The 18,527-nt window shown below is 39.0% G+C and overlaps 1 protein-coding gene across 1 annotated transcript in view; it reads left to right on the plus strand.

Annotated features, from left to right (window-relative positions):
* Positions 1–18,527, plus strand: part of il34 (interleukin 34) — a 65,255-nt gene that overhangs the window by 44,213 nt on the left and 2,515 nt on the right. The window contains exons 4-7 of the mRNA XM_084733913.1: positions 2,755–2,832; positions 3,724–3,801; positions 7,186–7,293; positions 9,367–9,550. Of these exons, the coding sequence (XP_084590039.1) occupies positions 2,755–2,832; positions 3,724–3,801; positions 7,186–7,293; positions 9,367–9,550 (448 nt within the window). The remainder of the gene's footprint in view (positions 1–2,754; positions 2,833–3,723; positions 3,802–7,185; positions 7,294–9,366; positions 9,551–18,527) is intronic.

The raw sequence follows: 18,527 nt of genomic DNA on the forward strand, positions 1-18,527 counted from the left end.
TGATTTAATCAGGCATAAATAAGGTTAGCTATACCCTAAGGACCCCTGTCTCACTTCCTGGTTTAACAACTCCATAGTTCTTCTAAATCAAAGCTAAATAATAATTATGCTTTTAAATTCTTTATGTTGATTAGCATGAAGAGAACTCTGCGTAACTTGCTTCTCACTATGACTATGCTGTGAAATGAAAAAGTGTAACATTTTGTCAAGGTTTAATAGCCAAGAGTTTGACCTTTTTTTGAAATATATTTTCCAGCATAATTGAGTAAAAGTTGAACCCCCCCAAAATCCTAAAGAATGATTTGACAACTGTTCTTAAGAATGGCAACATATCACTTCTCTCATCTCAAATTTTTGCTCTTTTTCTCAAACTGATAGCACTTGCCTGCAGATTTCTAGTAACCCTGAAATAGCAGCATCAGAGTTTAAATCAATAGAATACTGTTTCCTGAGATACTGGACAATTGGACAAAATCAAAGTCCATGCAGCTATCTAAATGATGCCCTCCAGTCATTACAGACAGAGATGAATGGCGGTTTTGATAGATGTCATCTGACCTGACATATGTAGGGATTAAACTAACTGAATAAATTAGTTTAATCCCCATGTCTGAACAAGATAATGGAACCTAACTGGTTGATTCCACTGGGCATGTCACATCTGTGCCACAGGCTGCATGCCGCCACCAGCAATGTTTCCAGTGTCTCAGCAGCGTTTTAGCAGCAGAGTTTTATGTTTACTTGCTCAGATTTTGTTTATTTGCTCCTCTTCCCTTGCTCTTTGTGCTCCTACTATGGATAAATAAGTTATGTAGTTAAGACGTTTCTTTTCTGTCTTTATGATCACAAGTCTACAGGGGGTCTTTTTTATTTCAAAAGTGGCTGGATTCTTTCTGCTTTTTCTGTCTGACTTCCTGTTAACTCACCCTCCACTGTGCAGATTGATGCTGCACATGTCAAATATAGACTTGGTGTGTATTTGACGCAGTGCAAAGTGGAGAGCAGTTTAATCAATCAATCAACAATGAATCAACACATCAAAATATTCAATTATGGGGCGGCTGTTTAGCTTAGTTAGTAGAGCGTCCACCCCATGAATGGAGGCTGTCAGTTCTCTGCAGCGGCCGCTGGTTCGATTCCCACCTGTGGCCCTTTGCTGCGTGTCATACCTTCTCTCTTCACCCCACTTTCCTGTCTACTCTTCGGCTATCCTATCAAATAAAGGCAAGAAAAGCCCCAAAACATAACTAAAAAAAAAAAAGAAAATTAAATCGTACCATTCAGTATTACAGTAGTGGGCTAAAATGACAGCACAATTATGGGGAAAAGGATTATATGAATAAAACATGCATTATATTATATATAGTACATGCTATAGGCACAATATAGACTCAGTGGTGGTGTGTGTGTTTGTGTGTGTATGCGTGCACTAGCGCCTGTCATAATAGTTCGCTCTAGGGCCCGTCATAACTACCTTATGTCACTGCTTCTAATTAGGGCTGCATGACATGGTAAAAAGGTCATATTGTGATTATTTTGGCAGAAATTGTGATTGTGATATGATTAATGGTAATGATCATTTTTGCATCACATTGCACTTGGCCATATTAAAATTTTGATAATATTAAGGTTAATTATGCAGCCCTACTTCTAATGTAACTCCCCTCTCCACCCCGATGCCAGACTCTGCTATAGTAACTTGTGTTTGTGCAAAGCAATAATGTTACTAAGCTATGTTATTACTGTGTAACACACACATCATGACAAAAGCTTTCAACATGCCTCTTTGGTGGATGTGCGTCTTTCTTTCAGTTTTTTTATCTGTGACCAGCAGCTCTAAAAGTCACTCTGTCAGTATTTTGGTCGGTACACCAAAAATCCCCAGCCTCCGACAGCCACAGTTTTCACTTTAGGTGGCTGAAATTTGGTATAGAGGTCAAGTGTGTGTGTGTGAAGGTGTGTGTTTGTGTTCATGCCACTTGACAGGGAAGGGCCAAAGGTGGGAGGCGAACTCACAGCCCCTGCAGAGGACTCACAGTCTTGGTACATGGCATCCATATACATACAAGACTCTAAGGAAACAGAAAGCAATCAGTGTTGTGTGTAAGTGTTAGGCTTGGATGGTATCAAGGTGTTACAGTTTATCAGAGTATTTAGAAATCCCAAAGGTACCATTTTCAATAGTCATCATGAATAAAGTTATCTGAAATGGAGCAGTTTTCTTCATTGACAGCAAATAAAAACAGGGAAAAAGGCTAATTGCATATTAGACACAAAGTATTGTCAGGTAGATAATGTCATATATGCTACAATGACATCTATCACCAGCTTTTGATTATTTATTTTTTCACACAAATACCGTCATATATCGTATACCCTGGTGAAATGTCAGGAAGATATGAAGGTATGGAAAATAGATACCGAACAAGCCTGGTAGGTGTTTTCTTTTAGCGTCAGCAGCACAAACAATAATAGTCTCGGAGTCGCTGGGGGGAGAGGTGAAAAGTTGTCTGTTTCTACTTTAATGATTGGCCCAGATGGGGACTTTATCAATAATCGAGCTTGACATTTTTATGGCTGCCTTGTGTGTTATAGAACAGTTTGATTTTATGTGTGATTTTGAAAGAAGTTGTTTAAATGTACCGGTTTTGATATAAATGTCAAAACAAATTCCACAAAAAAATTGTTACAGCTCTCTGATTTATGAAATGCACATGCTCATTGTTTCTCTTTCTCTCTTCCTCTGCGTTACAGAAGCACAACTTCCCCATCAACTACACCATCAGGGTTCATCATAGCGAAGTCTTTAAACTGTCAAACATCAGCAGAATGGTAAAAGTCATGGTGCCTCTCTTGGTTTATTAACTCTTTTCCTTTTCCTGTCAGAGGACATGTAACGGACGAGTTTTCTCACATGATGCTGGCCATGTGTGCTGTGACTTAAAGTCTGTGACTTTATTCCACTGTTCAAAGGCCTCATGATAACTCCAACTACACCTGAACCTGCATAACTCTACTTTACCTGATCAGTAATACCTCAGTTTACAGGCCCCATAATTTCATGGTAAATAAGTGGTAATTACTAAGTAATATGACCTCCAAATTACCCCCAGATTTCCTGGTTAAATATGCAATAATTTGCAAGTACCATTTTCATGTAGTTGGTGGTAATTACAAAGCAACATATTTGAAAAATCTCTGAATTCCAGCTATCAGCTCCTCATAATAAATTTGGATTTCTAAGGAATTTTAATTCTAATATTTGCTAATTATCACATATTTACAATGAAATTTGGGGGTAATTTGTGGGGAAATTTAAAATAAGAAAATATGAAATTTTAAAATATGTTGCTTGGTAATTACAACCAACTATATCATACTTGCTAATTATCACATAATTCACCATTAATATGAGGGTAATGTGGTGTTTTTTTGTGGGTAATTTCTAGGAAATTTCAAATGTGTTACTTGGTAATTACCACCCACTACATGAAAACGGTACTTGCTAATTATCACACAATTAACCATGAAAGTTGTGGGTAATTCAAAAACATTCCAAGAAATGTTGAACATGTTACTTGGTAATTACCACCTATTTACCATGAAATTATGGGATCTGGACATTGAAGTGTTACCAGACTTTATGATTCTTCTTCATATCACAGATTCACATAATCTGATAAACTGACTGATTGCTTTCCTCTTCTCTCCTCAACCCATCAGAGGTTACAGGTGGAGGGGTTGGATGAGCTGGTTCTCCAGAGGTTGTGGTTCCAGGTCAACCAAGGCGTGTTAAAAAAGGTGGGAATATCTTCTGCTTAAGGATGCAATTTGTCAGATTTTCTCTAAAAACAATGATTTTATTTCTCTTTTTTAAACATTTTGTGTAATTTGTTAAAACTAGTCAAGGGCAAAATGATTAAACCACTTTTTTTTAGTTCTATAATTTCAGTCAGTTCTATCCACATATTCCATTAATCTACAATTTCAACAGTTTTCAAGATAGGAAATACCACTGTAAGTAACCACATACGACCAATTTGGCTGCAATTTGACTTACTAAAAGAACACAACGTCATCTGTGGATACTGTCAACCAATCGGAGCAGTCATCAGTCATTCAGTTTTAAAATCATAAATGGATTGAAAAAAATTGAGCTTCTTAACCAAACAACGGGCCTCATTCATTATCCGTTCTTAAGAGAAAATGTCTTCTTAAATGGATAATTCACTTAAAAAGGAAAATTCAGTCATTATCTACTCCTCATGCTATGTGAAGGTTGGGTTTAGTCCACAAAACACTGCAGGAGTCTCACTGGAATCTTTAGAGCCCCAACAAGCCGTTCACTTGTGTGTGCGCACCGTCACACCACACACACCCAGTGTGCTGCTTGATGGTACATCTGTATTTATAATACTACATATCAGAGGTGGGACAAAGTCATTGGACCTCATGCAAGAACAATTCATATGAACAGATTTGTTCTGAAGTGGTGTGTACGAGTGATTTAGGAGAACACAATTTACGAGGTCCAGACCTGTCGCAGAATCATGTGCAGTCAGCCTGCTGGTATCCATTTGTATATTTCATCAGTTCATCAGACATTTTGAGTTTGAATAATAAATTACACTTTATAATTATGTAGACAGTATCCTGTTTGACTGCATTTCTAATATTTATGTGACTGTAAATTTCCATATAAAGCTCAATGATATATTATTACCAACTGGCAGGTGTATAACATCTTCTGAATCTTCTGAAGTCTCTGACCAGAGGAACATCCTCACTTATTCTGTGATGGAAACTTCCCTGTGACCTCCTCCTCCTCTTCCTGTAGTCATCGGTTGCCTTGCTGTGGCGAGTCCTTTCTTTTTTCTCTTAACTCTTTTTCATGTCAAGACATTCTTTCTTTATTTCAGTGACAGTCCAACCCTCAGGTAACATGGCATTAACAGCACTCACTTTTCCCGTTTCTTTGCTTTATTAGGTCCCTTAATTTCACTAACGCGGTTAAAATGACACATTTCTTCATGGATCTCTGAAAGCAGAACATCAGTTCTTCTTTTTACTCTTTGATACCACTTTCATGAATGAACACTTCCTGACATATGGGTCAGGAAGCATAGCCTTATATGGTATTATCTGGCAGTTATTTATGTTAATCTGCAGTCTCATGAACATGCACTCAGATACACTGAGGTGGATAATTTTGTTGTTATCTGAAGTTAGAAGTAGCAGAACTTCAGACAACCTCAAATGTTGAACGAAGTTGGACGTCCACACATTTTGCACACTGCAATTTTTAATTTTTTTTTATTGACCAACAAGCAAACAATTTTTAAAACTGGAGCTCAGTAATGTAAAGTCAGTTCCTCATGGTTCTCTCTTGCAATTTGGATGCTGTTGGTTCAAACTAAGTGGATCTGGGAAGTCAAGTGTCAACTTGCTGAGAATGAATAGTGTTAACGTTAATTGATTCAGGAAATGAAGGGAAATTAATTGATTAGTGGCACACTTTGTAAGGAACAGATTTTTTTCGTCATTGGACTCGGTGTATCAAAGTGAAGCCACAAGTCCAAGTCGAGTTGTAAGTCTGTTTTGATTTGGTCAATTTGAGACTTTGCTGCATTAAAAACTCCTTAAATGAACCCCGGTTTTAGCCCCCATTTCATCCCTCATCCCTAGAACACCTCAGAACACTTTAAATAGTGAATGAGATTTAGTTAAACAGACTTGGATAAGTGACCCACCAATACAAGAGATGCCACAGAGCCCACAGTTGTCTCTGGGAAATGTCTGCAGTAACTCGGTTAGTGCATCAAAGCTTAGCGTGACCGCACTTCTTTCATTCAATATATTCAGTGTCTCAAATGTTTTCATTGTTGCTCAGCCAGTGGAAATACGTCACAGAATCAGCTCCTTTCTTTTATGGCCAAGAGATCAGGAGAAACAGAACATAAGAAAGTTTATGTTCAAAATATTATTGCTTCAACTTTTTTTAATACTGTAAATCAATAAAGATGGTGATTTCAAAATCACATGTCAGTCATTGACGTATTGTGGCGAAAGGCACATACTGTGAGCATAAAGTAGTGCCACATCACCCATACCTGAACCCACATTTTTTCTTCAGGTAAGAGCTAAATGTTGAGTCAGACAGGTTGAATTAGTGGGACGTCCCCCTGCAGCTCTGCTTTCTCTGTTGATGTCTTCAGACCTCAAGGCCTGGAGCTTGAGCCCATGTAATCCCCAGAATTAAGTGGTCACTGATTGCAAATAACAACTAATGGAGTAAAAGGAAGACTCTGAACTTTTTGGTATTTTGCAAAATACCATGTGAAATATGTCACTAGAAACTGAATTTTAATCATTTATGTTTGACTTGCTTGAATAATTGCATCAAAAGGAATTTGAATAGGAAGATTAAAAATTTCTGTTCTTGCATTCAAATTAAGTTTTGGCAATTCAAAGTCTGCTCTCACAATGTAATTTAGTTCTCGCGATTCAAATTTAGTTCTTGCAGTTCAATTTTAGTTCTCAATATTCAGATTCACTTCAGATTCAGTTCTCGCAATTCAAATTCTGCTCTCGCAATGTAATTTAGCTCTCACAATTCAGATCCAGATCAAATTTAGTTCTTGCAATTGAAATTCAGTGTCCACAATTTAAAGTTCCTGCAATTTGAATCCAGTTCTTGCAGTTTGCAGGTCTCACAATTCAATTTCAGTTCTCGCAATACAAATTCAGATGAAATTTAATTCTTACAATTCAAATTTAGTTTTCGCAATTCAAATTCAGTTCACTGAAGACACACATCTGGTCACTGAGGATGAGTGATTTAATGTAGATTCACAGAACTTTTTAAGTCTTGTCTCTCGTTCCTCCCTTCACTCTGATTTATATGCAGATTTGTACATTAAAGAATGTGGTGGATCAGGTGCAAAACTCAAATGAAGTAATTTTTCTCTGTAGACAGCAAACTCCAGTTTTGTTTACAGTTTACAGAGTTCCGTGTCAGTTTTTGCAAATGTCACATATTTTTCCTCATAGAGTACTGAGAAACCCCTCTATCTCAGTCACTTTCATTACTGTTGTTTAAATGAGCAACACAGACACACATTTAACACATTTCGGTTTGTCAGAGGTCAGAATGGAGAAGCTAATTAAGCTTGTTGTTTGTCTCAGATCATCCGGGTCATGCCAGAGAGACACCCTTCACGTCCATATACGGCTCAGCTGGAAAGACGCTTCAGAGATGCAGAGGGAGTCTTTGTACAGTCGCATCCCGTCGAGGTAAGCTAGAGTTCACTTACTGTATCTGTACCACAGCTTGATTAAATTCCTCTTCAAATGAAGCAATTCAGCTAGTAAGTGAATCTCCGTCAGACTGTAACGCTCAGAGGATATTTGACAGGAGATGGAGGTCACATTGATCCTATTTATCCATGTTGGGAAGCAATCATTAGAAAATTAAAGGCGGCTTCTACTTTTGATCCAGGAAAAGTTCAGTGAAGGTGAATTTAGCACACTGATTGATCAGTCAGTGAGTCTACTAAATTTAGTTTTGCTCTAATAAGGACTCATCTGTACTGGTGTTTTTTTTGTTTGTTTGTTTGTTTTTTTTTAAATCAAAAGTTAGATATTCCGCTCAGTTTATTCTTTGACCTCTGTGTTAAACCATGTAGGCCCTGTGCTTGCAGGAGTAAATGACAGACATGGATTTTTGGACATTTACATACACACAGTTGTCTTAATGGTCATAAATGCCCTTTGGCCTTGTGTTGAAGCAGACGGTGAGTCTAAAGTCAGCAGACAGTGAGTCTGGACTGATTGCAGCAAGATCAGATGCCTTAATTCCGATCCATATCTGTCTTGTTCTTTCTTGTGATTTTCAGTTAAATATGCATCAATCTGGGAAGCCGTCGGCTATCATGTGATGATTTGTTAGCCTCTGGGGGCAACTGCCAATGATTCAGGGCTTCTGGTGTGGCCAGTGGTCATTGTTTACAGTCTGATAAACAACTTGAAGTTGGAGGCTGATCTCTATAAACAATGTCTGCTTAACACAGATAAATAAGAGAATAAAGGAATAAAAAAAAAACCAGATAAATCATTGTCAGATTATAGCCAATGGGTTCTGAGATTGCATTTTGACCTGTTTACCTCCAACCAAAGCCTGCTACAACGTGAACTGCAAATGAAAACCAGAATGCTTGCATAATAAAATTACTAAAGTTTTGTCCCTTGCCTGCATATCCATATGCAAAAATGTATACCTTTTCATCATTTACATATGACAGCTGTACAGTTAAGGTGAAGTGACTAAGTGACTAAGGAGGCTAAAGGATGACTGTGGCTCAATAATCAGGAGATCGGCGATGTGATCCCCGGCTCCTATGAGTCTGCATGTCGAAGTATCCTTAGACAAGATACTGAAGCCCAAATTGCCCCCGAAGGCATAGCCGTGTGTGTGTGAATGGTTAGTTTCTGAGGAGCTGAGGCACCTTGCATGGCAGCCTTTGCCAATAGTGTATGAATGTGTGTGTAAAGGGGTGAATGTTAAGCACTTTGAGTGGTCGAAAGACTAGAAAAGCACTACATAAATAAATAAAGTCCATTTCGATTTGAGTACGCTTGGTTCATTTGATTAGTGTAAACACTGTGTACCGTACCCAAGCCATCATACATGGTACCATACATGTGATATCAAAACGTCTCACAAAGGAAAAGCAAAGTAAACCTAACAACAACCAAACATTTTGTCACCTTACTTCATGTAATCGAGGTCCTGAGTGCAGGTCACCTGACACACCGGATGGTTTGTTACGCGGAACCATCTGGGAAGCTGTCCATAGAAACGGTTTGGGAAAGGGGGTCGTTTCCATGGACGCTTCTCACTGTCTTCGAACCTAAATTACAACTACTGAAGTTACTGTAATTAAGTTTTTCTTTTAGGTAGTTGTACCCAAGTCTGTACTTGGTTGAATTTGACTGGTTGAATTTGCGTGAATCATTACGAACATGAAACTTCCTGGAGGGACTGATTGTAAATGAGTAATATTGTAGTAATGTAACAGTACCCACAATCTAAAGTAGTCACAAGTTCATGGTGGACATTTTGAAATGTGACAGATTAAAAGCATCTGTTGGTTTTCTCCAAATCTAAATGGTTGAAAGATGTAGGAAGAAAGTGATAGATGTGTGATCGTTCTTCCTTTCTCTGTTGCTGAAGCAGGATGTTGCATGATCTCTTCCATCAGGACACGATGATCTTTGATGCTATGTATGATGTATCCACTTACATATGGCCTACAGGGCTGCCTCCCACTGATGTGTGTGTATCTGTGTGTTTTCATGTGTGCGAAGGTGTTCCAGCAGGAGCTTCCTGAGGCTATCCAGGACACTTGGGATCATTTAACAGAAGAGCCTGACAGAGTGCCAGAGTCCAGATGGCGGTTTGCCACTCCAAAATCTCTCCTGGACAACTTCTGCCACACCATGCACTGCCTCTTCAGCGAGTGCTTTGCCAGCACAGAAGCGCAGCAGGACTGTGAGTATGATGAAGGAAGCGTGTAAAACCCTCCAGTGACACTGCAGGATGTAACTAAAAACATGTTGTATTTTCTGTTGCAAATGTTCTGCAAAAACAGCGACTAGCACACAAACAGCACAGACTGTGTAAGGACCAACTTGAAACAAAGAAAAACAAGGAGCTAGTGTAAACTTCACAGGCAGGACATTCCAGTTTAACCTCTTAAACTCCGCGGGGAGTGGGGGACATCCATGTCCCTGGCCAGCGTTAATCTCTTTCAGAGGTTGTTGCGGGCTTGAAGACCCAAGGAATCCATCGGTACCAACCCACATCATGCTAGCTTGGCTGGAAGTTGGCAGAGTAACACTCCCAAGTTAGGCTGAGTGAAAAACTGGGTCCCCTGACCCCTCACGAGATGAAAGATGAAAATGGGTTCAATGGGTACCCAAGGGCCTCCACTTTACAGACGTGCTGGCTTTATGCTAATCACATGCATGTTTTTTGCATGCAACATAAATGTGTTTGAATGTTTGAATTTGAATTTTCGCCTATTCTATTTCAATATTTGCATTCTGGGGTCCCTAAACAGTGTTGAAATTGCATAAACTGGGTCTGACTGAAAGCTGAGACTCTTGTGGATTCAATGAGCCCAATCATATGTATGTGTAATTATGTTAGTCCCCATAGTAACCATTTCATTGTAGCAAGAGCATTTTTGAAACCTCACTGTATATTATGACCTATAGATGAATTTGTGTGTACCGCCACCTAGCAGCGCCGCCACTACTGCAGTGGCACATTGTGGCGTCTGTCAGTCCGTCTCCTCATCGTGTCTAGAAGTGATCTCAAGATTTGCAAAACACCCATGAGATTTTCTCATGGTTTCGGTTAGAGTGATCACTCTCATGAGTTCTTTCACGAGTCTTGCGTCCCCTTCTACACACGGTGTCTGCTGCTGCCTCCTGACAGTGACAGCATGGACTGACAGTATTAGACAGTGACACTCAGTAATTGATGAAGGTAATTTTTGGATGGCGATATTAATGGTCTGCATTTTGCTGACGTTGGCTGTGACAATAGCCAGAAATAGATAATGTACAAAAAGATAGAAGGACCACCTCCACCACATTTAAGTAATGAAGTACTATCTAATATATATTAAATAAAATATATATATGAATTCATATATTTATAGGTATTCAAATATTCAAGTATTAAAGATTTTTGGGAACAGTCCTTTCTGTTAATATTGAAAAGTTGAACTTTGACACAGGTAATTTCCAGCTTCCTAGACATTGTTGTCAAAAGTAACATTACGTAAAAAGTAAAGGTAAAAGTAGAAAATTGTCATCTTCTTATGACAGCTCACATTCAAGCGCACACATAATGTAGTGAGACGCCACCGCAGCACTGGTGGCTTGTTTACTTCTGGTATTTCCCCGGATTTGTCTATCGTGACCTCTAGGATAATCACAGCCTTATGGAACTGCACAACCACAGACGAGATCTGGAGAGTTCAGAGAACGGATGGCTTTCCTCAGTATGTTGACAATAAGGGAGTCTCTGAGTAAACCGCAGAACAGAAGTCCTCACCATCCAGTCACTGAAAAATGCTCATCCCAAATCACAGCATGAATTTTTTCTATGGTGTTTCTCTTTGTGTCTTAAAGGGATAGATGACACAAAAATGAAAATTCAGTCATTATCTACTCAAACTCACGTCAGTGGAAGGTTGAGTTTAGTTTTTTAGTTCACAAAACACTGCTGGAGTTTCACAGGAAAACAACGTTGCAGAATCTCCTAAACAATTGAAATGAATCGAGACCAGTTTTCAAATGTACATACTGTTCATCTGGTGTAATTCAAGGCTCCTGAAGCCCCAACATGCCGTTCACATTTCACATGTGCACACACACCATCACACCACACATGCCCATTTCAGACAGTGTGCATGTGCATGTGGCTTCAAGCTAAGGATCTACAGTGAAGATTCAGGCTAAAAACATGGTGTAAATGACAGTCCTCTCAGGATGTCGTGGGCAGTTTTTGGGATTGTTGCTGCCTAAAATGATGACAGCTTCTCTAAAAAAGTGCAATGCATGTTGCAGTGTTTTTAGGCATTTCTTTGCAATGAAATTGCAGGACCAGGTGAAAATTGCAAAAAGAAGTGCTTTCTTTTCTATAAATCAATAATTCATTAAAAATCAAAGGCAGCTTGTTCCAGGGAGAACAAAACCACACTCTGTTCTGAGTGCTCAGAGCAAGTTTCTCAAAAAACCTCCCCTTCCCAAAAAAAAGTAAATAATTACACAATGAATCATTTCATTGAGACATACATGTAAGATATTTGCGCAGGCACATGCTATGATTGATAGCAGTTATAGGAAGCAATGATGATTGGTCAAATTTGTGGAAAAGTTGCTGAGTTTTGACAAAATTGCGAGGTTGTGCAGTATTCACAGAGATTGGTAGAATTTGTGTGAACTGCTGTCATTGCAACTTCCTGGAGGGACTGAAATGACGTCTTTAAAGTCAGCTTGGCATGTCTGAGCTTTATGAGACTTGGATTACACCAGACAAGCAGTATGGAGGCATTTTATGTTTTCTGTTATTTTTTTTACGTTTGAAAACTGCTCACCATTCACTTCCATTGTTGGGAGATTCTGCAGCACTGTTTCCCTGTGACACTCCAGCAGCGTTTTGTGGACTAAAAAACTAAACTCAACATTTTTGGGTGAACTATCCCTTTAATGCAGATACAGATCTGTGTAATAAACTATAGCAACCCAAAAACAACAATTTACAATTTATTAGACAAGTTAGAGCATCATCCTATACATCAGTCATAATCATCTATACGTACTTATGCACTCTAAACTTTCAGAATGTGACTGAAGTTTATTATGGATTTATTAATAGGAAAACTTGATATAGAGTGCTGTGCTGCATCTCAGATTAACATACAGGTACCAGCTTTCACATGATGTATGCCACTTGTCTGTGGCATACTGCTGACCTGCTATTAGTCTGTGATGGGGGGCATACGTGTTGTAGTGCTTGTGTATTTTTCACATTGGTGGATATACTTATGTGTGAATATGTTTGACATTGTATTCCACTGTTGGTACCTTGGTATCCTTATGGTTCTTACAGTAGGACTCTTTCATACCCTCACCTGCATAAGGCCCTTTTTGTATATGTCATGGGGGTCCCTCCTAATGACATAATAAATATGTAATGAAGGTGGTATATTTAAAGAGTTCATTTGCAAAAACAGATATCTCCATTTTTAATCATTTTTGGTGCACTCTGAGGAATATCTATCAAACAGGCGCTGGGTTATTTTGATAAGATATGGCAGTTTTTTTAAAATCTTTTTTGTGTACTGAGGGGAATACCAATGAAACTGGTGTTGGATTATTCATTTTAAGAATGGTATCTCGTTTTGCAAATGAACTCATTTAGACTCATAGGACCTGACTGTATGGAGGTAAGAGGAGAAGATATGATACATAAGTGAACCCTGGAATAGTCAAAGAGACTGTATTTCACATACTGTTCTGTTTCCCGACCGTGACAATAAAATCTTGGGTTGGACTCAAGTGGGTTCCAGTGTTCTTTGTCTTTATAACCATTAAAACTGAAGCAAACCCGATAACGCAAAAACACATTTGTCAATCAGGAACAGAATATGATTTGTTGTTGCTCAACCTTACTCTATAACGGATGTTGCGTTAGTGTTCTTTTTTGCTCTTGAAGCATGATGAGCCTTTGATGCTCCAGGTTGTGCTGGAACCTTCGCCACGCCATTTGGACCAGACATGATATTAATGTACTCACATCACTGATGTTTAAAATTCCTAGCTGTCAGAAACATTGGCAAACACACACACCTACACACCTACACACACACACACCTACACACACACACACACACACACACACACACACACACACACACACACACACACACAAAAGCAGTAGAGAATACCAGAAATGGCATTTTTATTACACACACACCTACACACTTACACACACACACACACACACACACACACACACACACACACACACAAGCAGTGGAGAATTCCAGAAATGGCATTTTTATTACACAATCTCCACAAAAGCATTGCCACATTGTTTGAGTACATTGGAAATTCATGGTAACGGGGGAAATCATAAAATTACTTACACACAAGTCGTTTTTTTCATGAACAGGTGTGTAACTCATGTGCATCCACTCTCTCTGAGCCTGTGTGGCTCCCTGTCTACATTCAATAAGAGCCTGACAGAGCAGCTGCGAGATCAACAGATGCATGTGTTGGTTACGTTCATTTGAAGGACCAGTGTGTAGCATTTAGCAGTATCTAGTGGTGGGCTTGCAGACTGCAAACTCCTTTCCTCTCCCTACATGTAGGAGAACCATTAAAATTTACGTAAAGATGAACAAAAAAAAGTGAAGCCAGAACATCTTGATTGCCGTCTGGTGGCTGCAGTATAGGTCTTAAACCCTGCCCCCTCCATGTTAGCAGATGGGATTTGGCCAAACTAAAGTATCATCAGAGTACATGACATTTCTATCATTTTAGGTAGTTCTTATCACACAAATGTTTGTTCAAGTCTTATTTTTTCTGATCAGTTCACTTGTAATTAGATATTGATGATATAAAAAGGGGGTCTCATGCCATGATTGACAGCTGAGTTTTACTCGTGAATGAGTCGGCTTGCTGAATGGGTGGGACCTTGATACAGCACCTCCGATCCTGATCACTACCATGCAGACTCTGGCTCCAAATGGCATCACCAGCACAAGAAGGCAGTACTGTAAATCTTACACACTGGACCTTTAAAGGGTATATCATTCTCAAAGAGCAATCAGTTGGTTTCTCTCTGTGCATGCATCTGCAATGCATAGAGAGCTAATATGTTTTCAATAAGCATTTTTTGGCATCAACATATCCAACATATCTAAAGTGTATACTCATATATGCACAGCACAACTTGGCTGAAACTGGAAGGTGTAACTCTAGTTGCTTTTGAAGAGCCCCATGACCTCCATTCTGGCAGAACACCCCCACCCCACCCCACTGGGATTTTGTGCTACATAAATTGACAGGCTGTGTTGAAACTGTACTTCAGTGTCATGCATGCTGAAGACAGTACAGAGGGAAGGTGTGTGAGTGTTTAGGTAATGTAGGCATCTGCTATGTAAATGCTACTCTGGCCATACACAAGATAATAGAGCACCCCTTCATTTCCTGTTAGAGAGGCCCTAACATGTGGAGATTGAACACATGTGATTAGAACAGTGCTGCACTGTTACATGTCTCATGTGGACTTTAATTCAGCCCATTAGACCCCTGCAAGATGGATCTAATAAGACAGCCAACATGTAAAGTTTTCATTTCTGTCTTTCATACTGTATGTGTTTCATGGTTCATCTCATCTCCAAATATCAAATGGCAGTGTGGATCAAAGTCACAGAATCTGTTCACAGCATGCTGTCATCACTACAGCAGCCAACACGACACATTTCAGTAGCAGATGGTGAAGTGATGAGCAGCAACACATTACTGTCCCCCTCAGCTGAGTGAGCAGACAGGTGGCCCTGTACTTAACACACGCCACAGTGCCAACCTGTTGCTTCAGTGTGAACACAGTGCATATTAACTCTCATCTCTCACGCGTTGACTGGAGACTCGCGCAATGCACTGAAACGAGGACACAGGGGACAGAATAACGCAATGTCTCTTTCTCTCCTCTAGCCCCATCCGCACACAGGCAGGAGTGAGAGCAAGTTGTGTGATTACTTATACAGTATTTTTTTTTTTTTTGGCTTGTAGCGCTGTTTATCCATCTAGATTTCTATTTTTGGTGTGAGTTGCAGAGTTTTGGAGATATCAGCCGCAGACATGTCTGCCTTCTTTCCAGTATAAAAGTACAAAATGGCACTTTGCTTGTGGTGCTCAAAACACCAAGAAAAAAAAAAAAATTGAACATTTCAAAACCGGTGTTTCTTTCCAAAAATCCTGACTTGGTTACTGAGGAAAATCCACAGATCTTGTTGTGAGCAGTTTCTTGGAGAATCCCTTTCTTTCTGTTAGAAAGAAAATTGTTCCATCAGATTCTACAGCAGAAACGAAGTAGTTCCTACATGAAACTGCTCAGCTGTATTTCTGATTTTGGGATGAACTGTGCCTTTAATGTAGAATTTGAATTTATAATAATAATAATATAATAAATAATAAGAAATAAGTCACAGATTTCCACTGAGAGCTTTGCTGCAACAAATCATATTGGCTTTAGAGTCAGTACCATTTTTTAATAGCTTAGTTTAGATGCCAGTGTATCAACAGATGAATTGGCTTTGTAGTCTTATCCATAAATATGTGTAAAATCAGGTTCCCCTGTCGTTGAACATTGTATTGTTCTCTTTCTTTTCATACAGTGTTACTGCTTGTAGATGTAGGTACTTGACAACGCTCCAGATTCTCCTGCTGGTGCCTTTTTTCAATGCCCCCTTCTTCTTTCCACATTTCTGCAACAAAATTACTCCATAAATTCACTATAATGCAGGAAAACGTCTCTAATATTAACAATTTTATGGGGAAGATCCTGAGACAGATAGCATTATTAGATTTGGTCTCCAGATTTAGGCTATGATGTCTGGGGGGTTGGCTAGTTCATTCATCACTGACCGTGATTATTGACCTGGCTTTTCGTTTTTGTATGTTAGAAAATTGTGAATTTGGCTGCCAAACATTTTTGACAAAATTGAAGAGTGATGACCCTGACCCTGTGGTGGGTAATGTCATAAAATGCACAGACTTCACCAATACTGACTCTCACTCTTGGCAGCCCTGCTGTATTTTACATGTGATCTGCATCAAGAAGTGAAGGCAAAAGGTAAAACATGCCAATCTTATAAAATACTTTAATCTTCATATTAGCCTGCACTGAATCAAATTTCTCTGTTATAATCTGCTTAAATAAACTTTTATACAAACATCAAACATCATCCAATAATATGTTGTACTTGCAGTGGTAGGTAGTGGTTAGTACGAGGCTGTTGTCACAGGTTAATCTGTTTGTGACTTTCACAGAGACTTTATTCACCGTAGTTCCACACACATCACCTTAGAATTATATTACATACATAAAATCAGCACCAATTAAATTACGATTCAATTAGAAAACTCGGGTGGTCCATAACAGAAATCTAATTTAAATGTCAATAACATTACCATAAACAAGATTCCATCCCATCCCCAGTGGAAACGCCTGTTAAGTAAAGCCAATCAGTGTCCCACACTGGACACAACCGCCATGAAGCCCTGTGGGATAACTCTATAGCTAGCAGTCGATTAGCATAGCATAAAAGCTGAAAACAGGGGGAAACAGTTAGTCTGCATCTGTCTAAAGATAACAATATCCACCAACCAACACTTTTAAAGCTCACTTATTTACAGTTTATATGTTTTTGCTGGGAGTATTGATTACTTCCTGAAGTCTCAGCTGGTTGCTTGCCAACGTTTTTGTTCCATTTAAACTGGGAAGTGTGAATTTCCCAGTTCCCAGTCAGAAATTTCAACTGGAATGCCCCCTGAAGTTAACCTCACCAAACCCAACCTCGAAATCCAACTTTGGCAAGCCGTAATAATACATTTTTATTAGCATCTCTGTTTTTCGTGTGTCATTAAAGCAGTCTTACACACAGTACCAGAGATGGTAGGCCCTGTAAATACCAAAGTGGAGTTGGACATGCCCTACATGTGCCATGCAGTTTAGACCATGTGCCATAGACTGTCTAAATACGGCCCAAAATGCTTGAAGTGCAACTTTGTGCAACTTTAAATGTTGAACGAAATTGGAAGTTGTCCGTCTGTAATTTTCAACCTGCACATTATGCATAGTGCAATTTGTGTTTTGTTGACCACCTCATTGTTTTTGTACATAAATAAAATCATCTTTGGCATTATTTTTTCAAACTAGAGCTCACTCTCCTCCTGCAACTTGACTGGATGCTGTCAGATTGGTTTAAACAAAGTGGATCTGGGGAATTAAGTGTCAACTCACTGAGAATGAATAGTGTTAACCTTAGTTAAGTCAGGAAATGAAGGGAAATTAATGGAAATAAATTGATTTGTGGTTTTGCTTAAGTTGTTGCCTCTTAATAGGAAGTTATTCTTTGCCTACTGGTTAGGTCTCTGTAAATAATATATACATGTGATATAAAAAGTTCCCTGAGATAACTTTTGTCATGATTTGGTGTATATAAATAAAACTGACCTGACTTGGGGGAAGGTATCAAGTAGTTTTAAGCCAAAAGGACCTAGTCAAAGTCTGGCACAGAAGCCCCTTTTGTAGTAAGTTGTAGTTTTCATACTTTTTACATAGATGTAACATATTAATTAGTGAGCTTTGGAGGTGCTGGTAGATGGATTTGGACAAAGCCAGGCTAGCTTTTTTCCCTGTTTCCATTCTGTAGGCTAAGCTAAGCTAGCAAGCTGCTGCTGTTGGTGGACTTATATTTATCATCGAGACATGAATGAGAGTGGAATCCATCTTCCCTTTTACTCCCAACAAGAAAGCAAATAAATGTCTTTCCCAACATGTTGAACTATTACTGCTATACCTCAGAGTATCTTGTCTTTATCTTTTCTTCATCTGGCCAAAAATATGCTTTTTTTTGTTTTTTGTTTTTTGCAGGAGTTGCAAACGTTGTTCATGTGATAACAGGGATGCCTCACTGTTTCATTGTGTGGTTTGAAAATTAGTCATAGATGATTAGTGTAACATGCTGCTACAGTTGACCAAGTCTCTGTGGTTTAGTGTCACAATCTGGAACATTCCTCCAATACATTGCAGTTAACATGTACAGCTGCAACTACTTTGCATGTGACTCTTCAGAAAGGTGAAAGCTGAGAGTGCTTATCCCTGACTGATTTGAATTCCTACCTGTCAAGGACACTGTGAAACGCACACACAGGTTTCA

This window comes from Lutjanus erythropterus, chromosome 13 (assembly GCF_056507025.1).
Source record: "Lutjanus erythropterus isolate fLutEry1 chromosome 13, fLutEry1.hap2, whole genome shotgun sequence".
Classification (NCBI taxonomy): domain Eukaryota; kingdom Metazoa; phylum Chordata; class Actinopteri; order Lutjaniformes; family Lutjanidae; genus Lutjanus; species Lutjanus erythropterus.